Source organism: Haliotis rubra, unplaced genomic scaffold (assembly GCF_003918875.1).
Source record: "Haliotis rubra isolate DU_JTF1 unplaced genomic scaffold, ASM391887v1 Scf265, whole genome shotgun sequence".
NCBI classification, from domain to species: domain Eukaryota; kingdom Metazoa; phylum Mollusca; class Gastropoda; order Lepetellida; family Haliotidae; genus Haliotis; species Haliotis rubra.
Genome location: NW_025766725.1, coordinates 1,340,576 through 1,359,082, shown reverse-complemented (window position 1 = coordinate 1,359,082; position 18,507 = coordinate 1,340,576). Strand labels below are relative to the sequence as shown.

Sequence of the window (18,507 nt, the reverse complement as noted above, 5' to 3'; positions counted from 1 at the left end):
CCCTTCAGTAGCCGCCTTCGTTCAGTTACATGTACTCCTGTGTAAAGGTGGGCTGGGAGACATGCTGCTGTAGGGTGAGGAGTTGAAGAGCATGTAACTGTGAAGGGGGCTGGGGAGACATGTAACAACTGTATAGAATTGAGAGTGGGAAGGCATGTGACTGTGTAGGGTGGGCTGGGAGACATGTAACTGTGGCCAGGGTGTGGGGGTGGAAGACATGTAACTGTGTAGGGTGGGGTTGGAGACATGTACCTGTGTGGGTCAGGGTGGAAGGCATGTGACTGTGTAGGGTGGGCTGGGAGACATATAGCTGTGTAGGGTGAGGCTGGGAGACATGTAACTGTGTAGGGTGAGGGGTGGAGGCATGTGACTGTGTAGGGTGGGCTGGGAGACATGTAACTGTGTAGGGTGGGGGTGGAAGACATGTGACTGTGTAGGGTTGGGGTGGGAGACATGTGACTGTGTAGGGTTAGGTGGAAGACATGTGACTGTGTGTAGTGTGGGTGGGAAGAACATGCTGACTGTGTAGGGTGGGGTTGGAAGGCATGTGACTGTGTAGAGACAGGCTAGGGAGACATGTGACTGTGTAGGGTGAGGATAGAAGAACATGTGACTGTGACTGGTAGGGATGGGAAGCTTATGTGACTGTAAAGGAGGACAGGAGACATGTGTATGTAGTATTAGGTGGGGATATGGTGGAGAGGCATGTGACTGTGTAGGGAGGAGTGGGCTGGGAGACATATGATGTGTAAGATAACTGAGTAGGGTGGGAGTGTAGAAATTGGAGACATGTGACTGTGTAGAGATTGGGGGTATGGGAGACATGTGACTGTGTAGAAGACAGGGTGGGGAGTGGGAGACATGTGACTGTGTATGTAGATGTGGCTGGTAAAGAGCATGTGACTGTGTAGGGTGGGCTGGGAGACATGTGACTGTAGGGTTGGCTGGGAGACATGTAACTGTGTAGGAGTGAGGTGGGAGACATTTGACTGTGTAGGGTGGGCTGGGGTAGACATGTGACTTTGTAGTGTGGTGGTGGGATTGGGAGACATGTGACTGTTTAGGAGTTAGAGCAGAAGACATGTGACTGTGAGGAGGGTGGGGGTGGGAAAGTGACTGTAAAGAGGTGGGAGGGGACATGGAAACATGTGATTGTGAAGAGTGGTGGTGGAGAGGCATGTGACTGTGTAGGGTGGGGCTGGGAGACATGTAACTGTGTAGGGTGGGAAGTGGTAGCACGTGAAGTGTTGGAGGTAGGCTGTGTAGATGTAACTTGGGATGGGAGACATGTAACACTGTAGGAGTGAGGTGGGAAAGGCAACATGTGACTGTGTAGGTGGGCTGGGGGTAGAAGACATGTAACTGTGTAGGTGGGGAAGTGGAGAGGCATGTGACATGCGGCTGGGAGACATGTGTGTAGAGTGGATTGAGGGGATGGGAGACATGTGACTGTGTAGGAGTGGGGATGGGGGACATGTGACTGTGTAGGGTGGGGAATTGAGAGACATGTGACTGTGTAGTGTGGGGGTGGGAGACATGTGACTGTGCTGGGTGAAAGTGGGAGAGACACGATGTCTGTGTAGAGGAGTGGGATGGGAGACATGTGACTGTATTGGGTGAGAGTGGAAGACATGTGACTGTGTATGGTAGGGATGGGAGACATGTGACTGTGTAGGGTGGAGTGGGAGACATGTATGACTGTGTAGGAATTGGGGGTGGGGAGACATGTGATGTGCAAGAATGTGTGTAGGGGTTGAGACATGTATGTGAGGTGTGTGGAAGGCATGTGACTGTGTAGAGTTAGAAACATGGGACATGTGTAGGTGTAGTTGGGCTGAGGAGACATGTAGCACTGTGTAGGGTGAGGTGGGAGACATGTGACTGTGTAGGGTGTAGGGTGGAAGACATGTGACTGTGGAGGCTGGGAGACATGCTGACTGTAGGGTGGGGTGGGAGAGCATGTGACGATGTAAGGGAACAGGTGGGGATGGAATTAGAATTGAAGGCATGAGACATGTGACTGTGTAGGGTGGGAGACATGAGAGGGTGGGGTGTGAGACATGCTGTGTAGGAGGTGGGGTGGGAGACATGTGACTGTGTGTAGGAGTTGAAAGTGAGGAGACATGTGACTGTGTAGGAGTTAGGATGGGAGACATGTGACTGTATTGGGTGAGAAGTGGAGAGACATGTGATGTGTAGACGTGGGGAGTGGAAGACATGACTAATATGTAGGGAATTGAGGGGATAGAAGACATGTGACTGTGTGATAGGTAATTGGAGGATAGGAGAACATGTGACTGGCTAATGTAGGGGTGGAGTGGGAGACATGCTGACTGTATGAGATTAGCAGACATGGGAACATGTGGCTGTGTATTGTAAAGAGTAGGGAGACATGTGACTGTGAAAGAGTGGGGTATGGGAAACTATGTAGGCTGAGACAGTGGTGGGGTAAGATGACATGTGACTAATGTAAGTGGGGAGACTACTATGCAGATAGGAACTATGACATGTGAAATTAAAGGAGACATGTGTATGCTGGGAGTAGACATTAGGAACATGTGACTATTAAGGGTAGGGAAAGTTAAGGATAGGAGACATGTGACTGTGAGAGAGGTGGGAGAGTTAGGTAAGACATGTGACTGTGTAGGCATGGTATGAATTAGAATTGGAGAACATGTGACTGTGTAGGGTGGAGCTGGGGAGACATGTGACTGTGTGTAGGAAGGTGCTTAAGATTGAGCTGGGAGACATGTAACTGTGTAGGGGTGAGGTGGAAGGCATGTGACTGTGTAGGGTGGAGTGTGGGAGACATGTGACTGTGTAGAGAGTGGGGGTGGAAGGCATGTGACTGTGTAGGGTTAGGGCTAGGAGACATGTGACATGATGTAGTGTAGGAGTGGGAGACATGTGACTGTGTAGGGAAGTGGGGTGTCTGTGTTGGGTTAGAGATGGGAGACATGTATGTAGGGTGGGGTTGGAGAGGACATGTGACTGTGTAGGGTGGAGCTGAGGAACATGTGACTATGTAGGAGTGAGGAGTGGAAAGGCATGTGACTGTGTAAGGGATGGGAGGCTAGGAGACATGTAACTGTGTAGGGTTGAGGTGGAAGGCATGTGACTGTGTAGAGATGGGCTGGGAGACATGTAACTGTGTAAAGGAATTAGAGGTGGGAGACATGTGTCTGTGTAGGGTGGGGAGTGGGAGACATGTGACTGTGTAGGGTGGGGGTGAGAGACATGTGACTGTGTAGTGTGGGGGTGGGAGACATGTGACTGTGCTGGGTGAAAGTGGGAGACACGTGTCTGTGTAGGGTTGGGATGGGAGACATGTGACTGTATTGGGTGAGAGTGGAAGACATGTGACTGTGTATGGTAGGGATAGGAGACATGTGACTGTGTAGGGATTGAAGTGGGAGACATGTGACTGTGTAGGAGTGAAATTGGAGGAGACATGTGGCTGTGTAGGGTAGGGACATTGAGGAGACATGTGACTGTGTAGAAATTGAGGGTGGAGTGGGGTGGGAGACATGTGACTGAGAGTAGGTGTAGGAGCTGGAGATTGTGATGTGTAGAATGACTGTGTAGTAGGTGAGGCTGGGGAGACATGTGACTGTGTAGGGTTGGCTGGGAGAACATGTGACTTGTGTAGGGTGAGGTGGGAGACATTTGACTGTGTAGAATTGGGAGTGAAGTAGACATGTGACTTTGTGTGTGTGGTGGTGGGGAGACATGTGACTGTTTTAGGGTGAGGTAGAAACAGAAGACATGTGACTGTGTAGAAATTGGGTGGGAACGATGGAAAGCATGTGATTGTGAAAGAGTGGTATGGTCAAATTAAGTGTGACTATGGAAAGAGCATGTGACTGTGTAGAGGTGGAGCTAGGGGCAATGTAACTGTGTGTAGGGTGGGTGGGGGATGGAAAGACATGTGACTGGCATGTAGAGGTGGGCTGGGAGACATGTAACTGTGTAGAGGTGAGAGTGGGAGACATGCGTCTGTGTGTAGGGGTGGGGATGGGAGAGACAATGTGACTGTGTAGAATTGGGGTGGGAGACATGTGACTGTGTGTAGTGTGTGGGGTGGGAGACATGTGACTGTGCTAGGTGAAAGTGGGAGACACGTGTCTGTGTAGGAGGTTGGGATGGGAGACATGTGACTGTATTGGGTGAGTAGTAGAGACATGTGACTGTGTATAGTAGGGATGGGAGACATGTGACTGTGTAGGAGTGGAGTGGGAACATATGACTGTGTAGAGGTGGGGGTGGGAGACATGTGGCACCAATGTATTGTAGGGAGTAGAGACATGTGACTGTGTGGAGGGGTGGGGGGAAACATGTGACTGTAGGGATGGGGCTGGATGGCATGTGACTGTGTAGAAGTGGGCTGGGAGACATGTGACTGAGCAGGGTGGGCTGGGAAGACATGTAACTGTGTAGAGGTGGGGGTGGGAGACATGTGACTGTAGTGTAAGAGATTGTGATGGGAGACATGTGACTGTGTGGGATGGGATTGGTAGACATGTGACTTTAGTGTGTGTGGTGGGAGAACATGTGATTGTGTTGGGTGGGAGTGGGGAGAACATGTGACTGTTTAGGGTAGGGGCAGGAGACATGTGACTGTGAAGTGTGGGGGTGGGAAACATGTGATTGTGAAGAGTGGTGGTGGGAGACATCTAACTGTGTAGGGTGGGGTGGGAGACATGTGACTGTGTAGGGTGGAGGTGGGAGACATGTGACTGTGTAGGGTGAAAGTGGTAGACACGTGTCTGTGTTGGGTTGGGATGGGAGACATGTGACTGTATTGGGTGAGAGTAGAAGACATGTGACTGTGTATGGTGGGGGTGGAAGGCATGTAACTGTGTAGGGTGGGGTTGGAAGGCATGTGACTGTGTAGGGTGGGCTAGGAGACATGTAACTGTGTAGGGTGAGGGTGGAAGGCATGTGACTGTGTAGGATGGGCTGGGAGACATGTAACTGTGTAGGGTGAGGGTGGAAGGCATGTGACTGTGTAGGGTGGGCTGGGAGACATGTAACTGTGTAGGGTGGGAGTGGGGAGACATGTGAAGGCTGTCTGTGTAGGAATGTGAGGAATTAGGGAGACATGTGACTGTGTAGGGTGGGGGTGAGACATGACTGTATGGTGTGACATGTGACTGTGCTGGGTGAAAGTGGGAGACACGTGTCTGTGTAGGAGTTGGGATGGGAGACATGTGACTGTATTGGGTGAGAGTGGAAGACATGTGACTGTGTATGGTAGGGATGGGAGACATGTGACTGTGTAGGGAGGAGTGGGAGACATGTGACTGTGTAGGGTGAGGAGTGGGAGACATGTGAAGCTGTAGGGTAGGGAGTAGGAGACATGTGACTGTGAAGGGTAGGGTTTGGGAGACATGTGACTGTGTAGGAGTGGGAGCTGGATGGCATGTGACTGTGTAGGGATGGGCTGGGAGACATGTGACTGTGTAGGGTGGGCTGGGAGACATGTAACTGTGTAGGGTGAGGTGGAGAGACATGTTGACTGTGTGTGAGTTAGGATGGTAGACATGTGACTGTGTAGTGTGTTGGTGGGAGACATGTGACTTGTGTAGGAGGTGGGGTGGGAGACATGTGACTGTTTAGGGGTAGGGGCAGAAAGACATGTGACTGTGAAAGGTGGGGCCAGGAAACATGTGATTGTGAAAGAGTGGTGGTGGAAGGCATGTGACTGTGTAGGGTGGGCTGGGAGACATGTAACTGTGTAGGGGTGGGAGGGTGGGAAAGACATGTGACTGTGTAGGGTGGGCTGGGAGACATGTAACTGTGTAGGAATTGAGGGTGGGAGACATGTGACTGTGTAGGGTGGGCTGGGCTAGGGAGACATGTAACTGTGTAGAGGGTGGGAGTGGGAGACATGCGTCTGTGTAGAGATTAGGGATGGGAGACATGTGACTGTGTAGGGTGGGGGTGAGAGACATGTGACTGTGTAGTGTGGGGAGGTGGGAGACATGTGACTGTGCTGGGTGAAAGTGGGAGACACCTGTCTGTGTAGGGTTGGGATGGGAGACACTATTATGTGAGAGTGTGACTGTATTGGGTATGGTAGGAATAGAGGAGACATGTGACTGTGTAGGGTAGGGAGACACCTTGGAGAGACATGTGACTGTGTAGGGGTGGGAGTGGGATACATGTGACTGTGTAGGGTGGGGCTGGAGTGGCATGGACTACAATGTAGAGGTGGGGCTGGAACATGTGACTGTGGTGTGACTGTAGGGTGGGCTAGGAGACATGTGACTGTGTATGGGTGGGGAGTGGGAGACATGTGACTGTGTAGGGTGGGGTGGTAGACATGTGACTTTGTAGTGTGGTGGTGGGAGACATGTGATTGTGTAGAATTGGGGGTGGGAGACATGTGACTGTTTAGGAGTAGGGGCAGAAGACATGTGACTGTGAAAGAGTGGGGCCAGGGAAACATGTGATTGTGAAAGAGTGGTGGTGGAAGGCATGTGACTGTGTAGGGTGGGCTAGGAGACATGTAACTGTGTAGGGTGGGAGTGGAAAGCATGTGACTGTGTAGGGTGGGCTGGGAGACATGTAACTGTGTAGGGTGAGGATGGAAGGCATGTGACTGTGTAGGGTGGGCTGGGAGACATGTAACTGTGTAGGGTGGGAGTGGGAGACATGCGTCTGTGTAGGGTGGGGATGGGAGACATGTGACTGTGTAGGGTGGGGGTGAGAGACATGTGACTGTGTAGTGTGGGGGTGGGAGACATGTGACTGTGCTGGGTGAAAGTGGTAGACACCTGTCTGTGTAGGGTTGGGATGGGAGACATGTGACTGTATTGGGTGAGAGTGGAAGACATGTGACTGTGTATGGTAGGGATGGGAGACATGTGACTGTGTAGGGTGGAGTGGGAGACATATGACTGTGTAGGGTGGGGTGGGAGACATGTGGCTGTGTATTGTAGGGGTAGGAGACATGTGACTGTGAAGGGTGGGGGTGGGAAACATGTGACTGTGTAGGGTGGGGCTGGATGGCATGTGACTGTGTAGAGTGGGCTGGGAGACATGTGACTGAGCAGGGTGGGCTGGGAGACATGTAACTGTGTAGGGTAGGGGTAGGAGACATGTGACTGTGTAGGGTGGCGGTGGGAGACATGTGACTGTGTAGGATGGGGTGGTAGACATGTGACTTTGTAGTGTGTTGGTGGGAGACATGTGATTGTGTAGGGTGGGGGTGGGAGACATGTGACTGTTTAGGGTAGGGGCAGGAGACATGTGACTGTGAAGTGTGGGGGTGGGAAACATGTGATTGTGAAGAGTGGTGGTGGGAGACATCTAACTGTGTAGGGTGGGGTGGGAGACATGTGACTGTGTAGGGTGGAGGTGGGAGACATGTGACTGTGTAGGGTGGGGTGGTAGACATGTAACTGTGTTGGGTGGGGGTGGGAAACATGTGACTGTGTAGGGTCGGGGTGGGAAACATGTGACTGTGTAGGGTGGGGGTGAGATACATGTGACATGGAGGTAGAAGATGTGTTATCTTTAACAGTTATATCTTCGGAAGTCAATTTATTCTATGTATCATAACTACCCGACAAAAAGCACAAAGGCAAGAATTTATGGCTGTCAGCTTCTGTATTTTGCTAAATAAATAAACAAGTTGCCTTTGTGTGAATCAATTCTGAATGCCTTTCAAAGATTCCATTACTAAAGGACTCGAAAGTTTCTGCTTGTAAGATATCATAATGATGATCATTTGCTAAAATATATATTAACGTAATTATTAGCAGTCGTTCACCAAACAATAATAAATGTATATTTCTCTTTAACAATCGCAAACAGGATATTATTTTCATGAAAAGGCACTTAAAATAATATTTTATTTCAACTGTTAAAAGTCCCAAAATAGACACACACAAATAATCTGAAACTGAAGAATTCGAGGAGAATGCAAACATGATTTCGTGTACCGGATATCTTCCATTTCTTGCTGCCATTAACCTGGTGAAATTTAAAATGAATACGCATTAATAAAGTATAAAGAAAGATAAAGTTTAATTTCAACTGTACAGTGAAATAATCGAAGCACGGTGTTTAAAATTAAAGTTTATTAGGTTGTTTTTTTAACATATTGTTTTGAAACTCGCAGCTCCTTATAATATTATCTTAAAATGTCGGAAAGCGCCCGTAAAAACTCGAAACCATGCCCGCAAGATCCTTAGAGAAAACACTCAGTTGGAAACGAGAGCCGTTATGTTAACACGTGTCATTGAATTTTTCACCGTACATGGCCCTATTCGTATTAAAAAATTAAATTGGGCAACACAATGAATGTTCGTTATCATATCAAAATGACGATAATATGTATTGACGATCTTTTAAAGAATCCCAAAAAGCCATAGCAAGTACTTGGCGTCCGTCACTGCGAGATAATGTTAATTCATTATTTAACTGTTGGGTTGTTGTTTAACGCCGCACTCAACAATATTCCAGCCGTATGGCGGCAGTCATGAGTATCGATCTACGCAATTGGGATACTATGACATGTGTCAACCAAGTCAGCAAGCCTGACCACCCGATCCCTTAATTAGTAAGCCTCTTATGACATGTATGCCTTGCTGAAGATCAACCCGGATCTTCCTGGGCAGATCAATGGTAAATATGAAGGGGTCGTTACCACACGTAAGGAGACAGCTGTTTGCATAAGGCAGCAAAGGCAACTACGCTAGCAATAACTATTGGGTGCAGGGGTAGCCTAGTGGTTAAAGCGTTCGCTCGCCACGCCTAAGCCCTAAGTTCGATTCACCAAACGGGTACGATGTGTGAAGCCCGTTTCTGGTGTCCGTGATACTGTGATATTGCTGGAATATTGTAAAAGCGGTGTAAAACCATACTCACTCACCCCCTGCAATACCTATACAATTTGGACGTTTGGATGGACATCGACAGATATGTAGTCAATTTATATTCAAACATGGCCCTGAACGCTGAGGAGGTAAACAATCGAGTGGTACTGGTTTGAAGCCCAACTGAAAATTTTCATTTTCGCTCAGATTCTGTATAGCGTCACCAGGGAAGAACTGAGTCACAGTTGGTCTTCAGCAACCCATGCTTGTCGTAAGAGGCGATCATGTTTGTAGATCGATGCTCATGATGTTGATCACAGAATTGCTGGGCCATTTTATAATACAATAGAAGCCATGTGTAACACTCAGTATAACTACAATGACCTTGGAATAGTTTCTGAACAATGTCTTCAAAGTAACTTAATAGGTTCAACAAGTGAAATGACAAGTCAGATGCTCTAGCTGGATGAATCGGCGAATAACACTCAAGAAAAAATGTTAAATTTTGTTTTATTCAAACACAAGAGAATAAGTGCAATATACTGGAAAACACAGGATGCGTTGGGCATCATTAGTTACACACAGTTGCTGAAATGAAGTAACCGAAAATGTACAGTGGGCTATTCTGCAACCTATCGATTCCAAGATGGAGCTGACAAAAAGTCATAGCCTTGGTACCAATACAAGGAAAGAGGTTCATTTCTTGGATTAAGGAGTGCCGACGGTCTAGGTAATTGTCAGCAAGTTGCTTTAAGGGAAGCTGACAAAATAATTGCCCGATTGTACTTCGAAATTCGTAGTGGAGCTGTTGGAATTTTGAGAGTTCACTCGTGGAAGGTTGAAGTCGTGGAAAGTAGGTCCGGAACAACAATGAACTCCATTACAACGAACACGATTATAACAAACTGACGGATATAACGAACTGTTTTCTTTGGAGTTTTTGTCTATTCAAGTCGAAATCTTGTTCTGTATACTTCGTTATAACTGTAGTTCAGTGTAAGAAACCTTAGGTGTTTCACATCTCTCCTTAATTTCTAGTTCATCCGGGTAAAAGAAGGATTTTGGTTGTTTGATGACTATTGAACAGATCATTAAGACATCTGAAGTTTCAAATCCCTTGTTTTGCCAAACCAAGAAGAAATTCCTCTTCAAATGCTCACTTCGTGTCCATGCTTATGCCTACGTCTTGCCATAATGTCATATCCCCAAACTCTACATCAGAGTTGTATCGGAAGAATTTCAACTGCAGATGACTTCCATATGACATTGTCCTGAACCTCTGGAGATGGATATGTAAAGCTATGTTCACGACGTTGCCGCCCACAGAAAATGAAGTATACTGTTCGGGGTAGCGGTGTACAAAGTCGAAACTCTTTCTAAAAATAACTTGTTTTCCTGAGGTTGCAAAACGTAGTAGTTTTTATTTGAGTATCCACGAGGCATAATTAACTTTTCTCAAATACGTTTTCTTGACAGAATCGATAATATTTTTTTCAGAAGATACGTATTTCATCTTTTCAATTTTTATCACCTTGTTGCGTATCTAGTGGACTGAGGGACACACAGACAGGAATATACTGTAATATGTATTACAACATCACTCGAGTGAGTGAGTGAGTTTAGTTTTACGCTACACTCAGCAATATTCCAGCTATATGGCGGTGGTCTGTAAATAATCGAGTCTGGACCAGACAATTCAGTGATGAGCATGAGCATCGATCTGCGCAATTGGGAACCGATGACATGTGTCAACCAAGTCAGCGAGCCTGACCACCCGATGCCGTCAGTCGTCTCTTACGACAAGCATGGGTTACTGAATATCCATATTCTAACCCGGACCTTCACGGGTAACAACATCACTCGCGCACAGTTTGCTCACAATAATTAAAATGAAACAATAAGACTGCTCCTTCAGAGGAAGGTGGCACACAAACATGAACGTAAACATGAAGTAGAGATACATCCTTGATAGAGTATGTGTGTTTCAGCACATACCAATCTGAATCACCTCCTTCAGATTAACCTGACACACGAACATGGGAACAGCGTTATCATAGTGACAGAAGTAATCGTGCCATCCATTTACGTTATCCGCACCCGCACGTACCAGAATACACTGTTGAACAGGGCCTGAATCTGGTTGAGTCACGTCCCAGTAGGTTGTGTTGATGAGAGTTCCATCTGACCATGTCCACTTTCCAGTAACACTGTCTTCCAAACCATTTACCCATACGAAAGCAGCTGTGAACACAAACGCAGTAAGTATTTAATTAACTTAACAAGGGGTGACCATGAGTGACACATTAAACATTTTATATATATACATAAAATATGAGTCCAGGTATTTCTTCTTGTCAAATCTCCTTTATATCTGCACAAGATCTTTCGCAGTTCTACGGCTCTTCAGGTGTGCAATGATGAAAACAGCTATATCAACAACTCAAGGCTTTATTGTATACATACTGTGGAGGTAAAATCAACCACAGTAGAATACTTTTATAACGAACACGGATATAACGAACTGACGGCTATAGCGAACTGTTTTAAAAGTCCCGATAAACCTTATATTATCATATAAAAAAGTCAATAGCGAACTACGGACATAACGAACTAATTTCAGTGGTCCCTTGGAGTTCGTTATGCTCTATTTTCCAAGATTTTAAAGAGCATCAAAAGACTCATGCTCAGAAGTTGTTCCATCCAGGTTACAACATTCAAATCCTCAGTAGTGTTTTCAAAAAGTTTTATAGTAGACACGTGGAGGACAGTCCAAAATTTGATGCATCAGTGACAAAAATTATGTCTGATGCAACTCCCTAGTTTGACTTGTACTTGATTTACCGCTGTTACATTGCTGAGTGTTTTGTTTGTTTGTTTGTTTGTTTGTTTGTTTGTTTGTTTGTTTTTGTTTGTTTGTTTGACGCCAAACTCATCAATATTCCAGCTATATGGGGTCAGTCTGTAAATACTCGAGTCTGGACCAGACAATCCAGTCATCAACAGCATGAGCATGGATCTAAGCAATTTTGTTTGGAAGTAGAGAACCAAATCCCTGATTTATTCAGTTCATCTACACGCACTACAAATATTTGCCTTTAACAGTATTGTTTTTAAAAGACAAGAGTTATACAGGTAGAATATTGCTGAATGTGGCGTCAAACAACAAACAAACAAACACAATAAGGTGTTAATAGTAAAGTAATTGCATTGATGTTTCAAATATACGTCTTTCTGTTTCAAGTAAGTTGACATACTACACATGCATATCCGTACAGGTCTTTACAAACTTCAAATATCAGGTTAGAATTATACTTTTAAGAGGGTAATTCTATTGCCCAGTAGCAACCTACAATAAGAATCGGAAATCTTGTTCATAAATGCATTGATGCCAAGACTGTCCACTTTGATGAGATATCCGCCGTCTTGATTGCATGTATGGTTGGCTTGGAACCAGGATTTTGTTGAGGTGTAGATCTTGTAGCAGAGACCTAGGCTTCGGTACCACGTGTAGCCCTTGTCGCAGTCATCTGAGGGAAAAATATGCTCTCATGGTCATATAAATAAAGTCATCGGAGGAAGAACAATAGGTTGTCATGGTAATATAAATAAAGTCATCTGAGGAAGAACAATAGGTTGTTATGGTAATATAAATAAAGTCATCGGAGGAAGGACAATAGGTTGTTATGGTAATATAAATAAAGTCATCTGAGGAAGAACAATAGGTTGTTATGGTAATATAAATAAAGTCATCGGAGGAAGGACAATAGGTTGTCATGGTAATATAAATAAAGTCATCGGAGGGAACAATAGGTTGTCGTGGTAATATAAATAAAGTCATCTGAGGAAGAACAATAGGTTGTTATGGTAATATAGATAAAGTCATCGGAGGAAGGACAATAGGTTGTCATGGTAATATAGATAAAGTCATCGGAGGAAGGACAATAGGTTGTCATGTAAACATACAAACAAACGAGGTCAACAGATCTGTGTTATAAAGAAATCACGCATCAAGTGAGGTGATGTGTAACTTCACAATCTCTTGACTGAGTATACTAGATGAAAGCCACCCTAAGACGTGCCAATCATGTTTATACTAATTATTTGCATCAAAGAATTGTATTGGCTTTCATCAGGATGGTGAACCCTTTCTGCCACGAGTGTAGGAGTGTAGGAGCTTTAGAATGTTGCAGTTAGATGTTCTATTATTCGATTTTACACCTGGTTATAGTTGGGGTCTCTCATTTCCACTTCATGTTCATCATTGACATACACTGAGACTGGCTTATGTTGGTTTGTAAACAATGGTTTTACAATTTATTGATCATTTAGGTAAGCCTATTCTGATTCAGACAATGTATGGTAAGCCATGTTGTCTTACCATAAACTTGATATCATTTGCCTTGTTTTAAGACAGGGAATCAGTTTCAACTTCAGCATAATCAAAAGCGGCATCTTAAGCTTTGGAAACAAAGGTCCCCATAACCATATAGCACTTTTTGCTTAGAGATTCTCACTTTCAATGTGAGTGAATGATTGCGAACATAAAACATACTACCTCTAATATACCTTCTTATTTCATATTCAATTCTACCCATCGTCCCTCATCTAATATCTAACATCTGATATCATTGTCTGACCGATACTCCTTTGTAAGTTCCACATACATCATCCACTGCCTGCCTATGGGATACTAGTATCCACTTTCATCATTTATCTTTGCGATCCCTGAGCCCCACCTAGAAGGAAACACCTCCAAAATACACCCACAAGCTCTCTGCCAGTTCCGCAAGGTAGATGACACTTTTGTCATCCAATTTTTTTATATCCTAAGTACCAACATTTAAAGCATCTAAAGCCATGGGAAAACTGCCATCAACCTGGAACCAAATGCACCATTAAGGCCACGGGAAAACTACCACCAACCTGGAACCAAAGGCACCATTAAAGCCACGGGAAAACCATCATCAACCTGGAAGAAAAGGCACCATTAAAGCCACGGGAAAACCACCATCAGCCTGGAAGAAAAGGCACCATTAAAGCCACGGGAAAACCACCATCAGCCTGGAAGAAAAGGCACCATTAAAGCCACGGAAAACCACCATCAGCCTGGAAGAAAAGGCACCATTAAAGCCACGGGAAAACCACCATCAGCCTGGAAGAAAAGGCACCATTAAAGCCACGGGAAAACCACCATCAGCCTGGAAGAAAAGGCACCATTAAAGCCACGGGAAAACCACCATCAGCCTGGAACCAAAGGCACCATTAAAGCCACGGGAAAACCACCATCAGCCTGGAAGAAAAGGCACCATTAAAGCCACGGGAAAACCACCATCAGCCTGGAATCAAAGGCACCATTAAAGCCACGGGAAAACTACCACCAACCTGGAATCAAAGGCACCATTAAAGCCACGGGAAAACCACCATCAGCCTGGAAGAAAAGGCACCATTAAAGCCACGGAAAACCACCATCAACCTGGAATCAAAGGCACCATTAAAGCCACGGGAAAACCACCATCAACCTGGAAGAAAAGGCACCATTAAAGCCACGGGAAAACCACCATCAACCTGGAAACCAAAGGCACCATTAAAGCCACGGAAAACCACCATCAACCTGGAATCAAAGGCACCATTAAAGCCACGGGAAAACCACCATCAACCTGGAAGAAAAGGCACCATTAAAGCCACGGGAAAACCACCATCAACCTGGAATCAAAGGCACCATTAAAGCCACGGGAAAACCACCATCAGCCTGGAAGAAAAGGCACCATTAAAGCCATGGGAAAGCCATCATCAGCCTGGAAGAAAAGGCACCATTAAAGCCACGGGAAAACCACCATCAGCCTGGAAGAAAAGGCACCATTAAAGCCATGGGAAAACCACCATCAGCCTGGAAGAAAAGGCACCATTAAAGCCACGGGAAAACCATCATCAACCTGCAACCAAAGGCACCATTAAAGCCACGGGAAAACCACCATCAACCTGGAACCAAAGGCACCATTAAAGCCACGGGAAAACCACCATCAACCTGGAACCAAAGGCACCATTAAAGCCACGCGAAAACCACCATCAGCCTGGAACCAAAGGCACCATTAAAGCCACGGAAAACCACCATCAACCTGGAACCAAAGGCACCATTAAAGCCACGGGAAAACCACCATCAACCTGGAACCAAAGGCACCATTAAAGCCACGGAAAACTACCATCAGCCTGGAACCAAAGGCACTATTAAAGCCACGGGAAAACCACCATCAACCTGGAACCAAAGGCACCATTAAAGCCACGGGAAAACCACCATCAACCTGGACGCAAAGGGACAAGTATGCCACAATCATCCAAATCACGCAGCCTGACTACACACATCCTCGATAATCTCCAGGATAGACGTTCCGATAAATCTCCACTGGTCACTCGTTCTAACTCAACATGCACATTTACCCTATTGCGTTGTCGCATGGTTGTAATTGCAAATATATTGTACTTCTTCAAATACGTTAGTGGGTATTCTGTGTTACTGTACCATTACAATTTCCATAATACATAAAAAATATATTCTTACGGTATGTATAACATCCCATTATATACTACCCATCAAAAGTTTAGACTCACTAGTGTAAATGTAGCCACTTACTTCAGTCAACTGTACTAAACTACATTTTGCAAAATATTCCATTCTCTTTAAAGGTACTGTTTACACATGAACTGATGTATTGTAAAACAAATTCGTAACGTTGAAAAGATTATTGTCATGAGTTCAAGAAATGATGAAAATCAGTGATAATTGGCAAATTCTTAACAAAACTTTACACCAAAACGCAGCTGTTCACATGCAGGATATTTGCACGTGCTTTTTAGCAATGTGATGCATGATCCTCCTGCAGTTCATCAGCATAAAGTTTGCAGTTGGTTTCCCCAAGTTTGTTGAGAAATTTATTTTCGATGTAACCATATATATATACATAACAGATAGTGTGTGCTTTAAGTGAGGCTAAACTTTTGATGGGCAGTATAGTTAAACGTTGCATATCGCCAGCGACGGCGTATATATTTGTTGCATCAAAAATAACACTAGTGATATCTTTTCATGCATCACGTGGAAGATATCATGCTGAATTTTTTGTGAGGTAGTCATTTAACTTAATATTTCAGGGTATTGGTCAGATTTTAATGAAATTCCACTATCGCCAATTCTTTTGTATTTAACGTTATGCTCCAAAAGAAAGAAAACAACATCAAAAGAGAAAAAATACACCCAGTAACTTTACGAAAAAATCGTTCATGAAAGACACTGAACATCAAATTCATTTGTTGTAATAATGTTAAACTATTAATTTGTTAAACTATTAAAAGACAATGTTGGTAAGATACAAAATGTACCAGAAGATGAGTACATGTGTTAATATATATGCAGCGGTAAGAACTACTAGATACCAGGGTCTATTTTACGTATACGACGTTATAAGACCTCTATACATAACCTGTAGCCTTTTGTACATCTATATGATCATCTGGTAAGGAATATGCAGTACCTAAGTGTCCTTTTCCCGACGTCTCCTATATTCGCACTGTATCATTTGTAAGTAACTTGCGTTTCCCCGTCTCATATTAATGACTAATGTATTTTACGTTACGCATTCTACGTTACGATATTTTACGTTACAGTTACGTTATATAGCTATTTAACATCACATAATCTGCATACGCCACTAACAAATTGTTGACGCCATGAAAACATGTTGCGTCCTTCATGCTGATGTCAATGTGCGTGCTGCTCATGATCTGAAGCTCTGACGGGTTAAATCATCGGTATGTAAGTACTGAACTTTTAACCTTATGATTCTTGTATATGTGTTCAAGTCAAACTATTAAACGTCTAGCAATGCATGTAATCAAGATATTCTAATGAGATGTATCATGTATATTCATGCTCTGTAATGAAAATCATACTAAAATTACCATACATACCATCCCATGGCATTCGTAACGTAAAATACAGTTGCTGTAACGTAAAATACATTTAGATTGTGCAGGCTTTAAACGAACATAGATGCCTAAGTATATAATCCAACGTTTGTTGCCAAAGGTTTGTTAAAGATATGTAATTAATTTATTTGTATTTGCAGCGTTCTGATAGTGAGAAAAAAATGCAGCTGTTATGTTTCACAGTATATTACGTTACAGCTGTATTAGATGTTTATTACCTTACAGTGATACATTTAATAACCGCTATGGAACAAATAGATATATTTCCGCATAACGTCGCATACCTCATACGTTGTGTATAAATATAGAAATGCCCTCGTAAGGCATTCAATATTACTTTAGATGAACTAGAGAATCTATTTGGAAATTCTTGTTTGAAGTTTCACCAATTGTCAATTTTATGGACAAATTCTATATAACACCTCATTAATCTTTTGATTTATTTGTGTTGAAATTAACTTTAGTTTGTTAAAGGATTTTAGCAACAATTAAAACATGTTGTACTATAGTTTTACATATATCTAACATAATATTATTTTGTGTGACGTAAAACACACTAGAAAATACCCCCACTGAAAGTAATTGCCCTTTTTTAACAAACCATAAGACATTGTATCCTATGATTCTGTACATAGGTCAAGTAATTAATACTTGTCGCTGTCATATCGAATATATTGTGTTCAGATGAAAAGAAATTCCGATTTCCATGATGACAAATGTGCACGCTCACAGAGAATGAGTGTGGATACCCTGGATGCATTTACAGCTCAGCCCGATAATATTATTACTTCCCTTTGATGTTTTTTATCCAAGCAAGTACCAACTCACAAAGCTTCTATCATAACCAACATTTTACTTATTTTATCTAACCGATTAAACATCGTAACACAATTGTTGCAGAGGTATAATGAATTCTGGCAGATGCCTCATACTATAAATATATAGAAAGGGTTTCGTCGCTTATATTTACATTCAAAAAGAGTCGTTAACACACCTTCTTTCCATTCAAGATACTGCATGTTGGTGTGTGTGCTCGTCAAGTCACGTTCTAGGAACACCTCGGCAGACAGCTGGCACTTCTTGGTGCTACCATCATAGAAGACAGAGGAACAGTTCCCTTGATGATAACATCTTGACACACAGTCTACCCTTGACGAGACAGGGACACCGGGTGGCAGGGAGGCCAGATACATCCCTTGGAGTACAACGACCATCGTTAAACCCATTATCGAAGTGTCTTTCTTCACGACTGAAAGCAATGTGCAGATCCATTTGGTGTAGACATCATCTGTATGAGCATTCTTAAAGATTCAAACAACGTATCCACTTTGTTACGAAAGTACCATGTGACCACGTTTCACACTAAACATAAAGAGTGAAAGACTCACCCACGCATAAATAATTTGCCACAATCAAAAGAACTTTTCTACGTCACAGCGCACAGTTTGTAATGCTTAATTGGTTTTAATTGTCCTCGTATAATTGATTTTCGGACGCTTCAGAACATCGCTTGCTCTGTAGATTACCGCATGAACAATTGTAAACCGTGTCACTAACTTATTCAAGACGTTTTCTTAACCAAATCCAATCATCGAAGTATTTGCAGGGATTGTGTGACGCTAATCGCACCTTTATCGCCTCTAAATATGTAACGGTGGGGATGAGAAACGTGTAAGTGTGAAGTGGTGGGGATGAGAGACGT

General features: G+C 44.0%; 1 protein-coding gene across 1 annotated transcript; it reads right to left on the bottom strand.

The window, feature by feature from the left end:
* Positions 1-10,612: 10,612 nt before the first annotated feature.
* Positions 10,613-18,106, bottom strand: LOC124280319 (C-type lectin lectoxin-Lio3-like). Its single transcript, XM_046716217.1, has 3 exons — positions 17,800-18,106; positions 12,176-12,352; positions 10,613-11,066 (listed from the first exon to the last, which is right to left on the bottom strand). Exons 1-3 carry the CDS (start codon positions 18,029-18,031, stop codon positions 10,810-10,812), a joined length of 666 nt encoding a protein of 221 aa, XP_046572173.1. The 5' UTR covers positions 18,032-18,106; the 3' UTR covers positions 10,613-10,809.
* Between the last annotated feature and the right edge of the window lie 401 nt (positions 18,107-18,507).